Consider the following 25,479-nt stretch of genomic DNA (forward strand, 5'->3'; position numbering starts at 1 on the left):
AAGTAGAAGAATGAAATAATTCAATGATTATTGGAAATATATGATGAAGGTTATTTAGTAATTATTAAGGGAAATAAAGGGTAAAATGGTCATTTGACCAGAAAGATTTTTTATCTTTCTTTTAAGTTTATAAAACACGTGGAAAGGGTGAGAAGAAAAGAAAAATATGGAGCTTGGGTTATCTCCTTCCTCCTCTCTTCCCGTAAGCTCCATGGCAAAGGTAAGTTTAATTTCAGTTGGTTAATTCTTGAGTTTTAAGCTTAGTTTTGATTCTTGGGGTGCTAAGAAAGATTATTTAGAGATTAAAGTAGGTTGAAACTTCAAAATGGATGAGTTATGAATGATTAAATATGAAGAGTTTTTAAGTGAATTAGTGAAATAGAATGAGTTAATAGATTTTGAAGTTGAATTTGACTTGTCAATGGTTAAATTAAGAGATATGAAGTGATAAAATGAGTTTTAAAACATGTTGAAAATCTAGTATGATTCTGGAAGTTAATAAAGAGGAGAGAATATTAAGGTTCAAGAAGAGGTAAATGAACATAAATGAGTTTAAACATGTTTATATGAGTTGAGATCATGAAAGGGGATGAAAGATGAAGAATTTGAGTTGAATTGAGTAGATTTCGGGCTTAAAAATGAATTCTGGGCTATGTGCATCGATGCATCAAGGGTAATCTCCAGAAATTGTTCAGTGTGAATCGATGCACAGGAAGTGCATCGATGCACCTCTTAAAAATGGAAACATCGAATGCAATTAATGCATCGATGCATAAGGAGTGCATCGATGCATACGTTAAGGGATGCATCGATACATGGTAGGATGCATCGATGCACTTCAAAGGGAAATTTAAATAGATATTTCTTTTGGTCTAAGAAATGATAGATTAGAGTATATAAATGGGATACTGATATGTATCAATGTATGATTTTGTAGATATCGAACATGAACAAGTTCCGGAACGGTTATCAAGTTAAGATTCGATCGAAAGAGAGGAAATCATAAAAGTGGATTGGAACTTAGTGAGGCCAAGGTGAGTGCATATCATTAGATTGTGCATATTATTATTTGGAAATTAGACTTGTGATAAGTCTGTTTCTAATATTTTATGTTTGCATGAATAGAAGCATGATTAAGTTTGTATTATGTGTATCTGCTTTGTTCATATTATATGTTATGAGGTGTGAATTTATATGATATGGGTTATATGGGAACGAAATATGTAACTAGATGTGAACCTTAGGAGCTGTATAAATATGTGAAATAAGTTAGAAGGTCACGAATCATGTATAATAGTAAATGATGTATGTGATAACCATAGAAAGAAATTAAGTTAAGGGATTATGAACATGTAAATATATGTTTAGATGAAGATATAATAGCAAAACATAAATTACATGAGTCAAGTTTATGGAAACTATTATAATTTACTTATAGTATTCAATGAAAAGTGAGATAAACAAACTAGTATTGATTTATAGGACAATATGTAGGAGATCTGTACATAAATAAAGATAATCATATGAGAGATAAGTTGTATGAGAAAGATTAATGTGCTTAGATGAGCTATGATATATAAATTACATGGTAAAGATCTACGAAGTCATAGGAAAAGGTTATAAGAGTAAGGTAAACTTGAATTAAGAGAATATAAGAAATTTATATGTAAATGAATTTATATAAGTGATATATGTTAGTATGCTACAATATATGTTATAGGATCTATGTAAGCATAAGAGAACAAAATATGAGCTAGGTGTTATGAATATAAATGATGATACGATTATGTACAATAAATTAGGGAATTATAATCTAGGTGTTTATATGTCTATAAAAAGATATAAGAACAATATATAAGCTACGAAATAGTAACTGTGGGATTTTAGTGCTATATAGCATTTTCTATGTGATTAAGTACAAATGTGATATCCATATATGACAATGAATTGTGGAATGGTATGAAACTGTGATATGATCTATGAGATAATAAATCATGTGAATTATATGGAAGCGATTTGTGTGAACATGTCTGATATGTCTTACATGATATGTATGATTTCACAGGAAATGACATGAGCTATGTGATTACATGATTATAAGATATTAGACATGCGATAAGAGATAAGTGTTATGAATGTGTGAATATGAAATGACATAAATAATAATGCCCATGTTATGTGTCATGAGAGCTAGGGGTATAGTTGGCATGCCAAGAGTCGAGGGTCTACGCGGTCCTTCGGGATATATACGTATTCTTTGGAACATTTGTGATGTCTACACATACTTGATCTTTTGTATATGTATATGATTCTTAAGGAATTTTCTATGTGGTCCTTAGGGACATTTTATATGGCACTTCGGTGCAATTCTACGCGGCACTTCGGTGTAATTCTACGTGGCACTTAGGTGCATTTATACGAGCTGTGGTGACAACATTTGTGCACAACCTCTATAGACTCACATATCTATAGTTCTCACATGTGTACATGGGCTAATAAAGAAATAACAACAAACATATTACATGTGACTTGTATGCTTTTGTGCTATGCATGGTATTATATGATTTATATGATGATATGTGGATTGCATGATTAAATGAGTCAAATGTTGGTTAAAATGCTAGGTATAAGAGGATATGTACGAAGTGAGATAAATAATAATGATATTGATAATGAAATAAGGCTAATGATGGAAATGATGAGTATATGTGTATATATGTTCTTACATGTAATGATATATTGCATATGTGTTATAGGGTTTTGTTACATGAATAAGGGTAGGAGTGATAGCAGTAATAGTTCATGCATGATTACAAGTTATAGTTTACATTATATGTTTATTTGCCTCACTAAGTCATAGACTTAGCATGTGATGGTTTCACACGTAGGTTACAGAAGCGAGAAGAGAAGTGAAGAAGAGCAAGACAGGTTAGCATCTCCCTTACCAAAATTTCAGATCAGAAAATAGATGATTTAAATGTGTTTGGCTAATTTGAATATAGTTGGCATGTACTAAGTGATAGAGTTGAATATGCTCTGATCGATTTTGGTTATTTTGGTCTATTTATGAAAATAAACCGCTTTTATTTTAATGGAATTTTTAAATTTTCTTTGAATTTTGTCAAGAGTCAAAGTTTGAAAAGTCAATGTGACACTTCGGACTCGGATACGGGTTAGGGGTGTTACAATAACAAATTAAATGTTATTGGATTTTAAGATTTTATAATCATTTTCAAATGTATATTCGATTAAACCATTCGAATATCAAAATATTACTCCAAGTTTTTCAAATGTCAAAAAGTGTAAAATTATGTTTTAATCTCAAACTATTTTTAAAACAAATATTACAAAGTATTTCGAGCCTAAATCGAGTAAAAATAATTTTTAAATAGAAGGGCTTCAAGAAAAACCAGATTGCCTGGATGGTACCGGTACCCCCCTCAGATGGTACCTATACCTCCATGCCAATTTTGACTCGAAGAAAAACATAATGCTTGGATGGTACTAGTATCCCCGAGATGGTACCGATACCCCTAGTCACTTAACGGTCGAAATATTTGAATTTTACACTACTGGTACAGATACCCTATGAAGGGGTATCGATACCACCCACGCTCCTCAACTGTTTTATTAATTGTTTTCACACAATAACGGCTCTATTGACTCTACTAGTGATCCCCAACATTCAAAAGTGATCCAAGGAGTATTTAAACAAGCTTAGGAGCCATTGATCAACAACAATAAACAAGAATTGAGAGAGAATCAAAGAGAAAACATGAAACCTCAAGTTTGAGCATTTTTAAGCCTATTTCATTCAATATTCATTTTTACTTTCAAGAACACTTATTGTGCTAATTTGTATTATTTTTAGTGTTATTTCTTTGTTCTAGAATTGTGAAAACATCTTTTCTTGTAAGGTTTTTCTGTAAGTTTGCAAAATTTGTATTGTTCTCAAGAATTTGGGGTATAATTCTTGAGGGATTTGTAAGGTTACTCTTTGTCCTCAAAAGAAAGAAAAATTAGTGAATTTGTGGAAAATCCTTAATGTGGATAGCTAAGGTAGTGGACGTAGACTTTGGTTGAGAAAGTTGAACCACTCTAAATCGCTGTGCAATTATTTTCAATTTTCTGCAAAAGCTTCCACCGAAATTTTTATTGCCAATTCACCCCCACTTGGTCGATTCGTCGATCGATTAACTCAACAATTGGTATCAGAGCCTCACTCATTTGAAGGTTTAATTTCCTCTTGAGTCGATTCGGGAAGAGTTATATCGATATTCAAGCCATCAATGGCCTCCACTTCAAACTCCGACTTCGGTCTTGATTCTATGCCTATCAACAAGCCTCTTTTCTTCAATGGAGCTAATTATGCTTATTGGAATAATAGAATGAGGTACTTCATTCAAGAAAGTGACATGAGAACATGAAATATCATAGAAGATGGATACTTCATTCCTTCCACTCATTCAAGATTGTGGAGTGAAGTGGAGACAAGAATGTTCCAGCTCAACTCAAAGGCTATCCACATTATTTTTTGTGCTCTTGGACCAGATGAATACGGGAGAGTTTCATCTTGTACAACCGCTAAGGAGATATGGGATAAACTTCAAGTCACTCATTAAGGCACAGATGAGGTAAAAGAATCTAAAATTAGTCTTCTAACTCATAGCTATGAAAATTTCAGGATGAAACCGGATGAAGATACCAGAGCTATGATGGACAGATTTTCCACGATTGTCAATGGTCTCAAAATCATATGGAGGGATCATTCCAAATGAAAAGCTTGTGAGAAAGTTAGTTTACTCTCTTCCAAAATCATGGCAATCAAAGAAGACGACAATCATCGAGGCTAAGAACCTAAAGTATTTAACTCTCGAAGAGTTAGTTGGTTCACTCCTCACTCATGAAATGATGCTTCAAGATGAGGTAGACCTCGATAAGATTAACGAGCCAAAGAAGGAGACTGAAAAGAAGAAAAACGTTGAAGTTTCTCTCAAATCTACAAGAGATGAGAGTGATTCGGATGAACATGACAATGACGATGACGAGGAAATGACATTATTTGCCAAACGATTCAGAAAGTTAATGAGGCCCAACCAAGGAAGAAATTTAAACGAAACGAAGGCTTCAAAAATGAACCGAAGGAGAAAGACCCTATCATTTGCTACGAATGCAAAAAGCCGGGGCATGTCAAATATGATTGCCCACAATTAAAGAAAAAGGGTCAATCAAAGAATAAGCACAAGGCTCATGTGGCTACATGGAGCGATGAAGAAGGTTCCGATGAAGAGGAACAAGAAGTGGCAAACTTTTGCTTGATGGCCATCAGGGAAAACTCTCAAGTAACCTCTAACTCATCTAATTTTGAGGATTATTCTTTTGATGAGTTAGTAGAGGAATATACTGAGTTGGCTTCAGATTATGAGAAATTATTTTTAAAATACAATAATGATATTTCAAAATTGAAAAATGAAAATAATCTCATATCCAAGACCAACAATGATCTTGAAAGTAAGATCAAAGAATTGCAAATCAAATTAGATGAATTTGAAAAGGAAAATATTGATTTGCATAACTTACTTTCAAGAGTAAATGATGATTATCAAAAGAAAATTGATGATCTTAAAACTTCTTCTGATAAAGTTGAAACAAAACGTTTTGAAAATGGAGAAAGTTCAAAATCCAACTTTATTAGAAAAAGTTTTAAAAACTACAACATAGAGGTCCCCGAAGAACTTCTAATGGAAAAATCGTTAGAAGTATATGGGTTCCTAAAGAACTCATTACTACTAAAGATAAGGATATCCTACACAAATGGATACCCAATGAGACTAGGATTTTGGAGACTAATGAATATGGACCCAAAAGAAATTGGGTACCAAAAATCAAAAGTTAATCTATGTTTGTAGGGAAAAGAACATTGCTACAAGGCACAAGAAACAAATTCAAACTCATGGTAGCTTTATAGTGGATGCTCAAGACACATGACCGGAGACAAGAGCCGGTTTATAAAGCTTAACGCTAAAAATAGAGGAGATGTGACTTTTGGTGATAATTCAAAAGGTCAAATTGAAGGTATATGTATTATAGGTAATACCTCTTCCATACAAATTAAAAATGTTTTATATGTGAATGTATTAAAGCATAATCTATTGAGTATTAGTCAATTATGCGATAAGGGATACAATGTCTTATTTGAAACTAATGGTTGTAAAGTCATTGACATTACATCTAATCAGATTATGCTTATTAGTCATAGAATAGGAAACATTTACATGGTTCATTTAGATTCTATTAATATGACTAATTTATGCCTAGTTGCTAAGGATGAGCATGATAGTTGCTTATGGCATAGGAGACTAGGACATATTAGCATGAGTGTTTTACAACGACTAATTCAAGGAGATTTAGTTAGAGGGTTGACAAAGCTAAAATTTGATAATGATAAAATCTGTGATGCTTGTGCTAAAGGAAAACATAGAAAAGCTTCCTTTAAGTCCATTAATGATGTATCAACTAGTAGAGTATTACAATTGATCCATATAGATCTTTTTGGGCCAATTAGGACTGTTAGCTTGGGTGGAAAACAATATTGATTTGTTTTGGTAGATGACTATTCTAGATATACTTGGGTTCTATTCTTAAGTACTAAAGATGAATCATTAGAAAACTTCATCACGTTTTCAAAAGTAATCCAAAATGAAAAAGGTTACTCCATAACTAGTGTTAGGAGTGATCATGGTATTGAATTTGAAAATCTTAGATTTACTGATTTTTGTAATTCAAATAGTATTAGCCAAAATTGTTCTGCACCTAGAACCCCTCAACAAAATGGAGTTGTTGAGAGAAAAAATCGAACTTTAGAAGAAATGGTTAGAACCATGCTTTGTGAAAACAATTTGCCAAAATATTTTTGGGCGGAAGCCACAAATACCGCTTGTTATGTTATAAATCGAGTAATGATTAGGCCAATTTTAAAGAAAACTCCATATGAAATTTTCAAAAATAAAAAGCCTAACATTAGCTATTTTCACCCTTTTGGATGTAAATGTTTTGTTTTAAACAATGGTAAAGAAAATCTTGGCAAATTTGATGCTAAAAGTGATGAAGGAATTTTTCTGGGTTATTCCTTAAATTCTAAAGCTTATCGGGTATTTAATAAAATAACTTTAGTGGTAGAAGAGTCTATACATGTTGTTTTCGATGATAATCCCCTTCCTAGGAAGGATTCTTGTGTGAATGATGATGTAGGTATTATAAACACAAATGATGTTAGACATAACGTTGGAGACCCATCATCAAAGGAAAAAACGAAAGATGATGAAACTCATGATGTTCTCGAGAATCCAACCATTAAAGAAATTGAAGTCTCTTACCCAAGAGAGTACAACTACGTCAAGGATGGTGAAATTATAGGTGATCAATCCAAAGGGGTAACAACTCAATCTTCTCTTAGAAATATATGTAATTATGTTGCATTTATCTCATGCATAGAGCCTAAAATTATTAAAGAAGCATTAAACAATGAACATTAGATTATGGCTATGCAAGAAGAGTTAAATCAATTTGAGAGAAGTAAAGTATGAACATTAGTTGATAGGCCTAATAATAAATCTACTGTAGGTACTAGATGGGTATTTAGGAATAAGCTTGATGAAAGTGGTAATATAGTGAGGAACAAGGCTAGACTTGTTGCTCAAGGCTACACTCAAGAAGAGGGCATAAACTATGATGAAACATACACTCCCGTAGCTAGGATGGAAGCAATTAGAATGTTATTAGCATTTGCATGCTTCAATGAATTTAAATTATATCAAATGGATGTTAAAAGTGCATTTTTAAATGGTTTTTATAAAAGAAGAAGTGTATGTGGAACAACCTCCTGGTTTTGAAATTTCCAGATCATGTTTTCAAATTGACAAAAGCACTTTATGGTTTAAAACAAGCTCCTAGAGCTTGGTATGAAAGATTGTCAAATTTTATAATAGAAAAATATTTTTCGAAAGAGAAGGTTGACACTACATTGTTTTTAAAGAGAAAAGGAAAAGATTTATTAGTAGTACAAATTTATGTTGATGATATAATATTTGGTTCTACTAATGATGTTCTTTACCAATAATTTTCTAAGCTAATGCAGAGTGAATTCGAGATGAGCATGATGGGGGAGCTCTCATATTTCTTGGGACTCCAAATCAAGAAAAAGTAAGATGGCATCTTCATCAATCAAGCTAAGTACGTCAAGGATATGCTTAAGAAGTTTGGACTGGAAAATGGTAAACCTCATGTCACTCCAATGAGTTATTCTACAAAGCTTGACAAAGATGAATGAGGTAAATGTGTAGATGTTAAATTGTATAGGTCAATGATTGGCTCTTTGCTTTATCTAACCTCAAGTAGACGGGACATTATGTTTAGTGTTTGCTTATGTGCTAGATTTCAATCATGCCCTAAGGAATCACATTTACTAGCTGTTAAAAGAATCTTTAGATACCTTAAGGGCACTCATAGTTTAGGTCTTTGGTATCCTAGAGACTCTAGCTTTAGCTTGCATGCCTTCTCTGATGCGGATTATGGAGGATGCAAAATAGATAGAAAAAACACATCCGGTACTTTCCAATTCCTAGAAAATATGCTAATTTCATGGTTTTCAAAGAAGTAAAATTGTGTTGCATTATCTACCACTGAAGCGGAATACATTTCAGCGGGTAGTTGTTGTGCGCAAGTTTTATGGATGAAACAGTAACTTTTAGATTATGGAATTGAAATAGGTACCATACCTATCAAGTGTGACAGTACTAATGCTATTTGTCTCACTAAAAATCCCATCCAACACTCTAGAACTAAACATATTGAAATTAGACATCATTTCATTAGAGATCATGTCGCTAAAGAAGATATAATTCTAGAATATGTTAATACTTTGCATCAATTAGCGGATATTTTTACAAAACCTTTAGATAAAGAAATATTTTGGACACTTAGGAGAGAATTAGGTTTAACTAACCTATCTTCCCTTAGTGTTTAAAATAAGTTTAACACTTTTAATTAGAAATGAAAAATGCTTATAAAAATAATATTTTTGATTGCATTCTTTGCTATTAGTTAGGGGGAGTTTATGATTCTTAGTGAAAATTAATTATATGTTCAAATTATGTTTAAGTATATATTTAATTGATTGAACATAATTAATTTTCGTAATATGAGTTGTCAATACCACTAGAGCAGAATAATTTAGCATTTTGAATGTTTAAATACATATTTTTTAATTTTCTACGCGCTAGGTATCGATACCCCCTTTGCATTGGTACCGATAGCATCCTTGAATGGGTACCAATACCCCCTATGAGGGTACCGATACCCCCTATGAGGGTACCGATACCCTTCACGGGTTATAGTTATAAAAACCCCCAAAACCCCATTTATACCCAAACTCTTTCTTCTTATCTCTTTCACTGTGCGCATCTCTCTCTCAAACCCAACACTTATCTTTGCTTAAAAAAAAACGTTTCAAGCTTAATTTCACTCAGATTTCAATTCCTAAACCTGCTAGCATCATTAATTTTGTGCAAAAAACATCACATTCTCACTCAATCTTCCAATTTCAAGGTAACTTTTCTAAAAGCTCTATTTTATTGATTTTTGAACTTAGAACTAGTTTTGATTAGTTCTAGGGTGAAATAGTGATATGGCATTACTTAGATTTTGGTTTAGAACAATAATCTACAACTAATTTCATCAAAAACACAATATTTGATCATTTTTTTTTAATTTTCGAAATAAAAAAATTGTTTTGATTTTAAAATTGTTGTTTTTGATTTAATTATATTGTTTTGAAAACTACACATTGATTTTCAAACATTTTTTTCAAACATAGTTTTCAAAATTTGTCCATTAGAATTATTAGAGAACCTTGAAATATTGAGGACTCACTTGAGTTTTGGGAATTGATTATATTGCATACATATGTTTTAAATTTGCAGGTTACTCTTCCGATTTCTTAATCATGTCTCAAAAACGCCTAGGACATCCTCCAGTCATTCAAACCATCCACCTAACCCACCTCTCAATCCACCTCCTATTCAACAAATTCCTAATCCTGATGATCCCGAAATGACTATTCAAAATTCGTGCTTTAACGAACCTAGTCGTAAACAAAATCTCTTCTTTAGGTCTTCTCAGTATTTTAAGTCATATAAAATTCGAGAAAAACGTATTCCTTTTATTCGAGCAATGCAAGAAATAAACTTTAGATATATTCCTACTCTCGAAGCTTGGAAATTTGATAAACGTTTTCATCTCGAACCAGTAGTTTACCAACAACTCGTTCGAATTTTCTATTCCAATTCCATTTGTATTCAAATCCGAGCTAGAAACGAAAAAATAGGAATTCGATCCTATCTTTTAGGTCGATTTATCCATATTGATTTTGAATACATTGTTAACGCATTAGGATTAGATTATATTTGGTGGTTTAGACCATCCGGAGGCAAATACTCCACTTTTAGAGCCTTAGACCTTTGGTGGATACATTGTATCCAGAATAATAGGAAAATTAACCTACCTCAGATTATATTTGCCGAACTCTTTGAAACCATAAACCTTGTCCCTAATAAAAAGCTTTGTGAAACTATAGTTTAAAGTTGTCTTCTGAGCAACCTGTTTATCAAATCCGAGCTTAGAGTACAACTTGATATAGCCATCCCTCTCAAAAACCAAATAAATTTGACTTCTTTAAAGAAATCGGGATGGAAAAAGGATACGGAAACAAACCAATAGGTTCGATCCCCTTAGAAAACACCGGGAGCTAGCTCCTCACGAGCTCCACCTCCTCCGGCACCGGCAGCGGACGATGATCCATAGCTTCAGCAACTTATGCAAGATATCAACAATATTGACGATGAAGCACCCGAGGACGCGCTGGCATAGCAAGAGGATCAAGTGCCTCCATATTTTCGATCATTTATGGAGACATTTGATCTGAGGTTCGCATCCATTGAGTCCCATTTGATTGCTACGGGGGCTTAACAACGGGAGATGAACGAACGTTTAGACGTGCTCACACTTGAGATGCGAGCACGTTATCCTTATCCTCCTCCCGATCCTTCTATGGATTAGACCTTGCCTTGCCTTGCTTTGTTTTTGATTGGATTTAACTTAGGATTTATATGTTGGATTAATAAAAACTTTTGATGTTTTTGGATTAGATGCTTGAATTTGTTTTGGATGATTTGGATATTTGAACTTACAAGATTATCTTTATATATTTGGTTTGAATTTTTAATGCCTATTTATTTTTTGCATCATCTACATTTTAGATTAATATGACCAATTTACCATTGCACATTATTTATTAATATTGACTTATGAAACTAATGGCTAACATTTTCTCTTGATTGTGTTCTTAGCAACTTAAGCTTTAAATTTCTAAATATCAATTGGCTAAATTTTTCAAAAACCTTGTTTAAAAAATGTTTATAGAGTCTTTTTGATTTAACAAAAAGGGGGGAGAAGAGTTAGAATAAGGGGGAGTAATAATTTTTCAAAACTTGATTTCAAAAATGTTTTTCAATTAGAAAATCTTAAAATTAATAAAATGTTTTGTTATATAAAAAAGGGAGAGATTGTTGAAAATATTTTGATGTTTCGATATAACAAATTAAATGTTATTGGATTTTAAGATTTTATAATCATTTTCAAATGTATATTCGATTAAACCATTCAAATATCAAAATATTACTCCAAGTTTTTCAAATGTCAAAAAGTGTAAAATTATGTTTTAATCTCAAAATATTTTTAAAACAAATATTACAAAGTATTTCGAGCCTAAATCGAGCCAAAAATAATTTTTAAATAGAAGGGCTTCAAGAAAAACCAGATTGCTCGGATGGTATCGGTACCCCCTCAGATGGTACCGATACCCCCATGCCAATTTTGGCTCTGAGAAAAACAGAATGCTCGGATGGTACCGGTACCTAGAGATGCACAGAAGCCGGATTTCAATCCGATCCGGATCGGATAAAAACCGATCCGGTTTTTCCCCCAACCCAAAAACCGGATTTTAAAAAAACCGGTTCGGATCCTAACCGGTTTGGAGGGTCGGATGGTGTAACCGGTGTAACCGGTTTCGGTTTGTAAAAAACCGGATTTAAAAAAAAACGGATTTTTTGATAAAAATTCGGTTTTTTAAAAAAACCGGATTTTTTTTCGGATAAAAAACCGATTTTTTATCCGGTTTGAAAAAAACCGGTTTTTAATCAGGTAAAAAACCCGGTTAAAATAACCGGTTTAAAAAAATCCGATCCGGTTAAAAAAACCGGTTTTTCCCAAATCCGGTTTCGGATATTTTTTTCGTAAAATCGGATATTTTGATTTTTTGTGCACCCCTACCGGTACCCCCCAGATGGTACCAAAAACCCTAGTCACTTAACGGTCGAAATATTTAAATTTTACACTGCTGGTACAGATACCCTATGAAGGGGTATCGATACCACCCACGCTCCTCAATTGTTTTATTAATTGTTGTCACTCAATAACGACTATATTGACTCCATTAGTGATCCCCAACGTTCAGAAGTGATCAAATGAGTATTTAAACAAGCTTAGGAGCCATTGATCAACAACAATAAACAAGAATTGAGAGAGAATCAAAGAGAAAGCATCAAACCTCAAGTTTGGGCATTTTCAAGCCTATTTCATTCAATATTCATTTTTGCTTTCAAGAACACTTATTGTGCTCAATTTTATTATTTTTAGTGTTATTTCTTTGTTATAGAATTGCGCAAACATCTTTCCTTGTGAGGTTTTTCTGTAAGTTTGCAAAATTTGTATTGTTCTCTTTGGGAGAGAGTGTTCTCAAGAATTTGGGGTATAATTCTTAAGGGATTTGTAAGGTTACTCTTTGTCCTCAAAAGAAAGACAAATTAGTGAATTTGTAGAAAATCCTTAGTGTGGATAGCTAAGGTAGTGGACGTAAACTTTGGTTGAGAAAGTCGAACCACTCTAAATCGCTGTGCAATTATTTTTAATTTTCTGCAAAAGCTTCCACCGAAATTTTGATTGCCAATTCACCCCCTCTTGGCCGATTCGTCGATCGATTAACTCAACAGAGTTGCACCAGCGTTGCTTGCGGAGTATAGTGCATGTAATTAGTGGCACGAAGGTTGTATTCTGTTTTTATATTCGAGTCTGAAACTTATTTTATTACTATATATTATTGAATTTTATTTTTAATATATAAATGATTTTATGAACTTGTATTTTATCTATAAATTATTTTACAGTTTTAAATGAATTAACAAAAAATTTAAAATTTTAAAGATTTTCAGTCTGGGTTACTTCGATGATCCTAATGTGATACACCGGATCAAATCAAATCACATGTATCGATATGAGGGTGTTACAAATGGTATTTAGTGTAGTTTACCCTTAAAATTAAACCCAATAAAACTAACTTCTTTGTGACCCAAACTCTAAAAAAACCAAATCCCTTAAAAATAATATTAAATTATTTGTCAATCCAATCAAATATCAAGTATGCTACAATAAAAATTGAACTCAAACAATAAAACATGGTTTCACGTAGGGTCAAAATAGTCTTCATGAGATAGTATACAATTTTGTGAGTTTGTTTTAGGGCTGAGCAACGAAATTGAGAAAATCGAAAAATCGATATGAACTAAGTAAAATGATTCGGTTTGGATTTACCTTTAAACGGTTCGGGTTTACCTTTAAACGGTTCGGTTCGGTTCGGGTTTACCTTTAAACGGTTTGATTTCAGGTTGATTTAAAGAATCAATTCTATTAATTCGGTTCGGTTTGAGTTTTTCATATGGAACCCACTTGTTCCATATTGAACCGAATAGACATTTTTTTTTTGAATTTATAGTTTCAAGTGAATTTTTCATTGAAAAAACGACAAACCTAACATAACCGAACCGAATCGAAAAAACCTCATTATCTAATCGAACCAAACCAAAAAAATCGATTTCACATAATTCGATTTTTTAATCATTCGGTTTCGGTTTAAATTTTAAAAAACTGTTTATTTCGGTTTCGTTCAATTTTTAGTAAAATATCAAACCGAATCGAATCGAATAAATCCTTAGTTTGTTTTATATGGAATTGAGCTGCCCCACAGTGCCAGAGAAGAAGTGGTAGTTAAGGCAACTGGTCAAAAGCGAAGGGCCCCTATCCAAAGAAATGACCACAAAAACCGTCGGAAACAGGTGTATGACACATATACCTTTACTTAAAAGACACCCTGACCCAATAGTCCGACAGCGAAAAATATCTAATAAAATATTAAAATCAATTATTTTATTTTCTCTATGCACTATCATGAAAGTTCCCATAACCCCATCACATGTGTATATAAATCCCCCTTCATGCCACCCCATTATTGCTCGTCTCAATTTCCCTTTGTCTTCATTTTCCTTTCTCTTTAGCAGCATTACTTTTCCTAGGGAAATCTACCAAGAGATTACAACAACAAAATGGAGGCATTGAGGATGAGACTATTTTTTGCCACGGTTGTCGTGTTGATGGCCGCAATCCAAAACGTCGCAGCAGCCGATGCTCCTGCCCCTAGCCCTACGTCAGATGCCACGACGTTCGTGCCCACGGTGGTTGCTTCCCTTGTTGCTCTTGCGTTTGGTCTCTTCTTTTGATGAAATAGTACTATTTTTTTATGGGAGGGGTTGATATTTAAAGATTGGAGTTTATGTAGAGTTCTTTCTTCTCTAAAGTTGTCTTCTTCTATACTTTATTTCTTGAGGATTTTTATTTATTTGGATTTTGTTTTCTATTTTCTTTCTTATTGTAACGCATAATTGATGTCATTTTGTTTCTAATGAATTATGTGTTTGTTTGTAATTTATCGGTAGCACATATATGTTACCGATATAGCTATTACGACCCAAAATCTTTAAGAATGAAACATTAAATATAAAATTAAATTTTATGATAATGATATCACTTTTTTAAAAAAGTAACTTTAAATAAAGATTGGATAAATTAAGATCTCACGAATAATGTTTATTTTATTTTATAATGAAAGAATTGTCGGTCCAGCTCAATTGGTAGAGTGCAAGGCTCTTAATTTTGTGGTTGTGGGATCGAGTCTCACGGTATGTAATTTATAATTTTGACTACCGGAGGTCTCCCACGGAAGTTGCTCTCAACCTGACGTTAGGACAACTTACTATCATACCTCCCCTTACTTTATTACATATGAGAATAGGATCAGTTAATGTATTTTATAATGAAAATTTTCTACCTTAATTAATCAAAGAAAGATGTCATAACAATTTTTAAAATCATTACAAAATAATATATACAAAACTAGTAAAAATTTTGAAACAATATTATAATGAATTAAAATTATAATAATTGAATCATAGTATCTTATTGGTGAAATTGTATCAATAATTTAGAGGGTAAAATAAACAAACGGTCTCTAATATAAGATACTATTTTATTAAGATTTTTTTACTATTAAGAGTTATAAAATGACCCACCGACTACATAGCGATGTTTTGTTGAGTCTATTGACTATTAAAAATTATAAAATGATAATTCGACTATTTATATATTCCAAACTCGTCAGTTTTCATTATAAAATTGACCGTATGAACTTAACGTTAACATGTTGACTAATATATGATAAAATCTGATATCAAAATATTAAACAATTATCATATCCAAATCAGTAAATTAACGTTTAACTTAAACAATTTCAATATTTTAACAAAAAAAATAACGAATTTAAAATTTATAAAATCATACTTGAAGTTACGCAATAGAATGGTTCAAAAGAATCGAAACAGTTTATAATTAGAGTTGATCATAACAGTCTTTTGAAAAGCAGAGGCAGAGCCCAGTGGACCGGCTTCTCAAGTCCTAAATCACGAAAGGACATTCATGTAATTGAAAAACCATCACTATAATAAGCGTCCACCAGAAAGCCCTAATCATCGACCTGATTCAAAACCCTAGAACGCCTCTTCCGTGGTTGTTTGCCTCTTTGAGTAGCCATGCGAGTGAAATCTGGGTTTTGCATTTGGCTTAGTTAGGAGGCATAGATGGATTCAGGCCTTTTGAGGGGACTCTTGAATTCTTTTCTTCTCTCTCAATTGTCCCCCAAGCTGCCTTGTACATTTTCATTCTTCTTCTCTTTTTTTTTTTTTTCTGGGTAAATTGCCTCTCGAATAACCAGATGGTTAAGACTATGATACGACGCCGTTTGGTTCAGACAGGGGCTTACATCAAAACTCGAAACAATTTGTAACTAAGGAATGGTTTTCTTCCCTTCCTTTTCCCTATTGTCCTCGAATATTCTTTGGTTTTTTTCCCTATTAAGGAATGTTTTGTTTTTAAAGAAAAGAAAAGAAAGCATTATTTCACATCGCTTCGTTAAATAGGTGTTAACCACTTCATTCATTGCGTTAAATATTTTAGCCAAATTGAAAACAAAAGACAATCAATTCGGCTGATTTCATATTTTCCTTAAGCCACTTAAATATACTGTTGCACTGAATTTCCAGCGAATTTAACTTGTCTTACAAAAGTCAAATTAAATGATTTTCACCGTCAAATCCTGCCAAATTTGAATTGTGTTTTATACAACTTCATTGGGCTCACAAGGTAATCGAACCCGACGTGTTTCGATCAGATTGGGTTGAATTTAAAAAAAGATTTAGGTTTGGATTGAATCGAGTTTTTTAAAATGTGATGTTAAGTCGGATTTAAGTTTATGATAAAAATATAATTTTTAAAAGGTTTATGGTAAAAATACTTTATTCAAAAAATATAATTTTACTTTATATATTTAGAGATAATTATAATAATATTCTATCTATACTATTTTTAATTAAATCTTTATTTTTATTGTATAAAAAATAATATTTTTTTATTATTTCGGGCCGAGTCATGTTTGAGTTTTATCTCAAAAAGTCTGGTCAGGTTCGGGTTGAGTAAAGGATGTATATTTTTTGGATCAGGTCGAGTGAAAGATATAATTTTTTTGAATCAATCGGATCAGATTGACTGAAACATGACCTAAGCCGGACACATGTCCATCCTTACTGTAACACCATAACCCGTATAATTATACCTATACAGATTAAAGATGTCACCCGAATTTTTTTAAACCATCTTTATTCGAAAACGATTTAAAATTTATTTTCTTAAAATGATAAATGATATTATAAAATTATCATATCATAACAATTACGTTTTGTTGTAACAAATTTAATTCGAATTTTTTATGAATAGTGATGAACAGTATTGTTAACAGTGAACAGTATTGTTAACAGTGAACAGTGCATCGATGCGATACAGTACGTGAACAGTGCATGCATCGATGCATCAAAACACCGAATTAATATTATGCATAGATACGCTAAAGTAACTGCTACAGTGCATCGATACGCTACATTAACTGCTACAGTAACTTCCGAAAATACATATAAATTCATAAAAATTAACCTTTCATCACTATAAAAATTTCCAAAATTTATTCAACAATTAAATTGAACATTTTCAAATTACATGCCACTATCTAAATCAAATTCCATCATAGGATGTCTTACTGATAATGAAATATACCTCTCGATGCTTGATATCAATTTGAACTCTTTATTTTGCTTTTTACCTATGCGTGAAAATCATCACACGCTAAGTATAAACATAGTGAGGCAATTTAAACATTTAACAGTGGAATACAATTTATGCATGATTTTCAATGTCAAAATCAAACTTCCATAATATCATTTTACTAATATATCAAATATTTTACCATGATCAATATAATATAAAAACTCTTATTTTTTTTCTCATAAGCTCGTAAGCTTATTTTTACCAAAATACTTACCATTTAAATTCCATAAGCTCGTAAGCTTATTTTATCAATATACTTACCATTTAAATTCCATAAGCTCGTAAGCTTATTTTATCAATATACTTACCATTTAAATTCCATAAGCTCGTAAGCTTATTTTATCAATATACTTACCATTTAAATTCCATAAGCTCGTAAGCTTATTTTATCAATATACTTGCCATTATTCATAAGCTCATAAGCTTATTTGCATACTTACCATTTATTAACCAATAAACCATAAATCATAGCCCATAATATAACTGTATGAGGAACCCGGTATAGGAGTCAAATATTGCACCGAAGTGCTGAAGTCGAGCTTTGCTCACCTAATAATGCACCGTAGTGCTTGTACCGTGTCTTCATTAGACACTAAGGCCTGCACTATGTGTCTTCTCTAGACACTCTAGTACTACCTAATATTGCAGCTACTAGACTCTATGGCATGCCATTAATACCACTGATCCTCAATAACATACTTGGGCATATAGTCAGTTTTATTTTATCTATCCATGGCAAAGTATATCATCATAATTTAGCAATGGGGCAGTTTATACCCGAAAACATTCATGGTAAAATATCATATTTCTCATAATCAAAGCATTATAATTTCATTCAATGACATCTCAATGTCATATCAATTTATAAAAATGACATAATAACATGCAGTCGACTTATCGCAAGTCTTCCCGATGATGTATAAAACATCCATATATAATTTCATGCATGTATTGCACTCACCTTAACAATTTATAAATTTGCCAAAATATGAGCCTCACTATTGTTCCACAATAAACCCTCTTGATTTACTTCAATCGCAAATCAATCATAATTTGTATAAATTACAAATTCATAATGATATATATGTTAGTATTGTACTAACATAAACATATCCCAAAATAATTCCGTAGTGTATTTGATACTCATTATCTATCAAAATAACTTAATAATTTTCTTTTAACATTGGAACCAATTTTTTCAATTTACATAAAATGGTCCTTCACCATTTTATCACTTAGAATTTCAATACAAAAATTCCAGTATTGAAATTATTATCAACCCAGTACACAAAGACATAATTACAATAACACTCCCAACAATTCGAAATTTGTATTACAATCACCAAACTTTCTAAAATTTCTATATTCTGACAACTTGCACTACCTTTAAAGAATCAGTATTCTGTACTTATATACACACTGTAATTCAATTCCGTTTCTTTCATTGAAAACTAGACTCAAATACGAATCTATACATATAAAGAACTCCTTCTAATTCAGTCTGTACAATTTATGGTGAATTTTCAAAGTTGACCAACATAATCTGTTTTGCAGAATCTGCTGTCCGATTTTTCTGACCCCTCATTGGTTAAAAAATCATATATTTTTTTATACAACTTGAAATTGATCCCCGTTTTTTTTAAACTAAACTAGATCAATATATGAACATATTATATAAAAATAACCTTCAAATTATTTTTATATAATTTATGGTGAATTTTCGAACCTACTTCCAGATTCAAAATCCAAACTGTTTTCTTTAACTCCTTTCTTAGGTTCTTCATCATTTCTTACAATCAATTCTTTAAAATAAATTAACTCTTCAAAACCCATAAAACACAAGAATCAACATCCCCCTTTCATCAACTCAAGATGAACTTGGACACTAACAATAGCATGCAATATTGGTACCAAAAGATAGTTTTTTTCACATATAACAGTTTCCTATTTTCAACATACTCAAAATCCTAAGGAAATTGCTTGAGAATTGAGTTAAGGCTTGATCTTACCTTAGTAGAACCCCACATCTGGTTTTGGAGAAGAAGATGAGCAAATTTTGTTGAAATGTGGAAAACATTTCATCTTAATTTACCTTAAATTTCACTTGAATGAATAAAATATTCATTTAATTGGGATAAGACCAAATCACCCTTAATGAATCTTCTTAATTACCATAATACCATGACAACTCATCCTTATCATATTTCAAAGTCAAAGATGAAATATTTTGACTTTTAATTCCGAAATTTCCCTTAAATTTTCAAAAATTGCGTTTTAGTCACTAAATTCCACTGTTTCGGTTAAATCTGAAAAATTGCACAATTCCAAACCAAATTTATCTGATCCAAAATATTAAAATAATATTTCCAACCATCTTATAACATCCTTCAAATTTTCGTAAAATTTCAACTCGATCCGAATTACCGATTCCTTATCGGCTTTAACCCTTTCTAGTTTTTCCTTACTAAAACTCCAAATCCAAAAATATGATTTCTATAAAACTCTACTCTCAAGAGTAAACTATCTATTTATGAAATAAAAATTCTTTTTAGGAAATTATCACTTAATTCCCTAAATTATTTTCCTAAATTTTTACTTTGACCATCAAACTTTCAAAATTTGCATTTTGGTCATTGTCTAAATTTTTGGGGTATTACACTTATCCTCTAGGTCCTTTCGGTGTTACCTTAAACGTTGGGTTCTCTCATAATAACGTAGCTAACGTTTTTAAGGTCACATTTTAAGGGTTTATATTGTAATGACTGTTAAAAAATTGTTAAGTGATATATTTTATATTTATATTTTCTTTTTAAAATTTTATATTTTAAAAAAATTAAAAAATATATTTAAAAATCTTTTTTTAATTACAAAAAAAAATCCGAAAAATAGATTTTTAACTAACCTCTTATCAATCGTTGGTCATCATCAACTTTATCTTTTTTATTCCCCTTCAAAAAGGGGAAACCTCAAATCCCAACCTTCCAGTTTGACATTACATTTAAAAATTGTTGTGAAAAATTTCAGTGAATTATTTTGGAAGTTATTTTGAGAATTTGAATTTAAAATTTGAGTGTTTGATATTGCCATTAAGAAGTACTTTTGAGAAGATAAAATATATATTTCATATATGAGATTAATTGAAAATAAATTAACTTAACTAATATGAAAAATCACTAACAATTTTTACTATTACAATAAAAATCACTAATTTTAGCTTAATTTTTTTAATAAAACAAATTTTGAAAAGCTCTTTTTTTCGGACACTTGGTCGCAATTAATTATGGGAGCTTTGATGATATTGTGATGGTTGGAGAGATGATTGAGATGACCATTAAATAAGGGAAGATCCCATAAGAGGCCAACCCCAAAGAATAAAGGAGAGGTTAACAATGTGATTGTCAATGGTTCTAGAAAAGGTATCATTGTTTCACAACCAAAGTTAACGATTATTGCATCATCTAATCCTCCAAGGCAATTTGACAATACTCCGATGACGTATCGGGAGTTGTTTCAACAACTCTATGATAAACATGTGGTGTTGCCTTATCCAATTGATCCCCTAAAACCACCATATCCCAGGTGGTACGACGAAAGCGCACATTTTGAGTATCATGGTAGCATCTCTGGGGTATTCCATCGAAAACTGTCTCACCTTTAAGAGGGTTATCAAAAGATTGTGATATAAAAATTACATTCATTTTGACAATTTAAAAAAACGCAAATGTTATGTAAAATCCTAATCACATGGGAAGTGGGAGTTAATGCCATAATCGAGGATGGTGTTGAAAGAATTGATAGGTCCGAAATCCATCTATTATCACCAAGGTTCGTGCCTAACAATTAGACTGCTGAAGAGGTACTTGCAATTTTCAAATTTTGTTTATAGTAATACTCAAACTCTCCTTATTTGCTCATACCTGGGGCAATAAGTGATCTTTTGTCAGGGTGAATAAACTACATACATTTAGTTTCAATAAAAGAAGCATTCCACATTTTTATTTGGCAAACATTCAGTTTCTTTATTCTTTGTGTATATATATTATTTGTTTCTACCACTTATGTGATATAGTTTCTCTCGCACGTGTATATATATATATATATATTTCTCCTTGCTTTTCTTTAGTTCTGTTTAGTCAATCAAGAGGATGAAATAGCTAAGAGGGGTGAGTTGGCAATACAATTTTTTGGTGGAAGCTTGAAAGATTGAGTACAAGAATTTTAAAGTGGTTCAACTTTCTAAACCAAATTCTATATCCACTACCTTAGCAATCCACACTAAAGATTTTCACAAATTCACTAATTTGTATCAACTTTTGAGGACAATGTGTAACCTTAAAACTCCTTCAGGAATTATACCCCAAATTCTTGAGAACGCTCTCAAAGAGAAAATTACAAATTTGCAAACTTAGAAAAACCTCACAAGGAAAGTGTTTGCACAATTCAAGAAAAAATAATACAAATGAATACAATACTGTACTTTGAAAGCAAAAAGAATATTCAAGAATGTTGACTTTGATTTTGGCTCAATGTGGTTGCTTTGGCTTTATTTTTTAATTTTTTTGTCTTCACATATGACTTGAAATCTTGTTTTTATACCATCTCATTCAATTCTAGCCGTTTTTTGTTGTTGTGGGAGTTAATAGAGCCGTTGGGATGAAGTTTCTCGCAATAAATGCTGCCTAGGCGCCTTGAGTATCGATATTTGGGCTTGGAGTATCAATACTACTTGCATTAATTACAAAAAATTTGACCGTTGGAAGAGGAGAGTATCGGTACTCTAGTAAGAGTATCGATACTTGCACAATATCGGTACAAAAAATTTCTATTGGAATTTGTTTTTTTCAAAACCATAAAGGGAGTATCGGTACTCCCATATAGAGTATCGATACTACTGCCTATTTATCTCAATAGTATTGATAATGTAATCGGTACTGCATAAATAGTATCGACACTATTCTTGCAGTATTGGTACTGAAGGGTTTAAAATCAAGTTTTGACACGATTGAAAAATGAAACCCTTTGTAAAATTAATTTTAAAATTATTTCAGTATATGACTTTAATTTTCAAGAAGAGTAAGGAGTAAAAATAGAGTTTTTGACCTTTAAAAAGAATTTCAATATTCAAACTATTTAATCGAATATAAACTTGAAAATCGGATATAAAATAATCTTAATTTTTTAAAAAATAATATTCATTTTTGGTATATCAAAATACAAAGCATGGTTCAACAATCTTCCCCCTTTTTGGTATCTCAAAAATTTTAAGGTTTTTAAGACTTACTCCCCCTTACTCTAACATTTCTCCCCCTTTTTTGTTAAATAAAAAAGATAAAAACAAGATAAATATATAAATAAGATGTGAAGAGCAATAGCTAAATGGGGTTAGCCAACACAGATAAATATTCTTTAAGCAATAGCTAAATGGCCAACACAGATAAATATTCTTTAAGCAATAAGCATGGTCATAACTTAAAATTAGAAATGTCTAAATTATCAAATACCATAAATCATTCAAGCTAGCATAAAAATCCATAACACCATATAAATACCCAAATCATCCAAATCCATAAATACTGAACCTTAAGTATCGATACCATCTTTTTTATTAATACTTACTGTTTGATATAGACTAATTAGAAAAGATAGTATCAATACACCTGGCTGAGTATCGATACTCTAGGTATGGTTATCGATATTGGCTTGACTATCTATACCATAATTAGGTTTAATGTTCTGAAAAATACCTGGGAGAATTGATACTCCACCCTTGGTATCGATACTCTATTTTAGTACTGGTACAAAAAATGCACACTAGAATATTGGTCTCGATACCAATCTAGTGAGCCTCGAAAGCAGGACCTCAGTATCTATCCTCCATGAATGAGTATTAATACTACCCACTCAAACCTCACTTGTTTTTGCCCCTCGTAAGAAGAGTGTCGATAATGTTCTTCCAGTACCGATACTCAAGCCCTAAAATGTCTTGTTTTGGGCACGAAAAATGCTAACTTTTTACCCTAAATACTCTATTGAGGTTTCTAACTATTTTTTACATCTTATGTATGATTAAAGGGATCATAAAAAGGCTTTATAACATGCTAAAAATCAAAAGATGCAAGCTACCATATACATGCTTCATAACTCATGCAACCTACCAAAATATATCTAACAATCTACATGTGGAAGAGATGAGTTAGAAGTGTGTAACCTTTGATTCTAAGCTACTGGAAGTGTCCAAGGCTCAACCCAAGACACGTTTTTCTTTCCCCTAGCTTTGGAGCTTTCTCCAACTTCTCTCACTAAGCAAGAAATGAAACACTTGTGTTACTAATTGAATTAAGAGGTTAATAAGGGTTTAAGAACACTTCCTAAGGCTAACAATCTCTAGAAATGAATCAAAACCTCCAAGTTCCTGAAACCCCCACAAAACCCATTTTTGAAAACCAAGGTCAAATCTTGCAAGAGAGTGCTTAAATTGAAGCTTGGAATGAGGGAATTAAAGTTCTTACCTTTATGTTGCTGAATGGGTTCTGAAATGTTATAAAGCTTATACATTTTCTTGAGATGTTAAGGAAAGAAGATGAAGGTTTTGGGAAATAAGGAGAAGGAAACACTTGTGAAGAAAAAGAGATGGGGAATGCTTCAGACGTGATATCATCAAACCTTAATGGTTTTCAACTTTTAAAAATAAAAATGGTATATTTATTTTCTTGGTCCTTCAAGCTTTAGTTAACTCTTAAACAATAACCTTTTTATCAACTATTGGGCTCAACCCAAGCCCAAATGCATCTCAATTTGGGTCAAGGCTTTCTATAAGCTAAGGTATTTATCCCCAAGCCCATCTCGGGTTAGTCCTAAACTCTTAGTCCGGGATTCGGGCCATACAATACTTGACCTGAGAACACATTCAAATTTGACTACAAATTATCTAGACTCAGCAGCATTGAACTATCTTCTAGTCAAGTTCTTTGAAACCAATTTCAACTTCATAACGAATGATATTGGGTTCAAAGGTATTTCCAAGTCGACTACAAGCTAGCTAAACTCAACAACGAGGAACTAGTTTCTAGTTAAAATTTTCAAGCTAGATTTCAACTCCATGACGGAGAATATCCAACTTAAAGAACATTTCACACGACTTCACTCACAAAGAGGAGTCGTCCAAACCTTATCTTGAATTCCTTGGATAGAGAAACCAATAATCCAAATTAACTTTAATGTTCACAGGCACACTAACTAATAATTTTGTTAACTTTTACATATTCAATTACTTTAGGACCAAGATGAACTAGACAAAGATTTTCAAACCAATGCACTTGAAGATGTAGACAAACCCCTAAAATAGACTAAAAATGCCCAATCATTCTTGAAGATGTAGAAAAAGTTGAAGAGCATATCAACCGAAGATTAAAGGAAAGTAGTGACACCATGGAACGAAGCTATATCAATCGAACAAAAATCGACAATTTTTTTTTATCTTTGCTCTATTCGTGTTACAAGCCAATGAGCAAAGAGAGACACTTGTAATACCCGATTTTTTAATTTATGACTAAAAGTTTATTATAATTTAAATTCTCCTTCTTTTTTAATTTAATATTATAAAATGTTTCTTTATTTTTAAATTAGTTTTTCCTTTTTTTATTTTCTTTGTATTCATGATCAATTTATTTATTTAGTGTATGTATTTATATTTACTTATTTTTTTTTACTTTTTCATAATTATTTAATTTTAGTATTAATTTATTATATTATGTATGATTTACATTTTTTCTTATTGATACCCGTGGCCTATTTACTTTATTTTTGCACATTAGACTCAAATTA

General features: G+C 31.7%; 1 protein-coding gene and 2 non-coding genes across 3 annotated transcripts; all 3 read left to right on the top strand.

Moving 5' to 3' along the window:
- The first annotated feature begins 14,379 nt into the window (after nucleotides 1-14,379).
- Nucleotides 14,380-14,788, top strand: LOC120154998 (arabinogalactan protein 14-like). Its single transcript, XM_039166594.1, has one exon. It carries the CDS (start codon nucleotides 14,493-14,495, stop codon nucleotides 14,664-14,666), a length of 174 nt encoding a protein of 57 aa, XP_039022525.1. The 5' UTR covers nucleotides 14,380-14,492; the 3' UTR covers nucleotides 14,667-14,788.
- A 1,267-nt stretch (nucleotides 14,789-16,055) lies between these two features.
- On the top strand, nucleotides 16,056-16,157 carry LOC120155020. The gene has a single exon (XR_005518934.1). It is a non-coding gene; the product is annotated as a small nucleolar RNA U19 (small nucleolar RNA).
- A 36-nt stretch (nucleotides 16,158-16,193) lies between these two features.
- On the top strand, nucleotides 16,194-16,335 carry LOC120155021. Its single transcript, XR_005518935.1, has one exon. It is a non-coding gene; the product is annotated as a small nucleolar RNA snoR138 (small nucleolar RNA).
- The last annotated feature ends 9,144 nt before the right edge of the window (nucleotides 16,336-25,479 follow it).

This window comes from Hibiscus syriacus, unplaced genomic scaffold (assembly GCF_006381635.1).
Source record: "Hibiscus syriacus cultivar Baekdansim isolate YM2019G1 unplaced genomic scaffold, ASM638163v2 tig00111157_pilon, whole genome shotgun sequence".
Lineage (NCBI taxonomy): Eukaryota > Viridiplantae > Streptophyta > Magnoliopsida > Malvales > Malvaceae > Hibiscus > Hibiscus syriacus.

What these genes read in the sequence shown, in the direction of transcription:
- LOC120154998 (XM_039166594.1), top strand. Translation starts at nt 14,493, where the DNA reads ATGGAGGCATTGAGGATGAGACTATTTTTTGCCACGGTTGTCGTGTTG.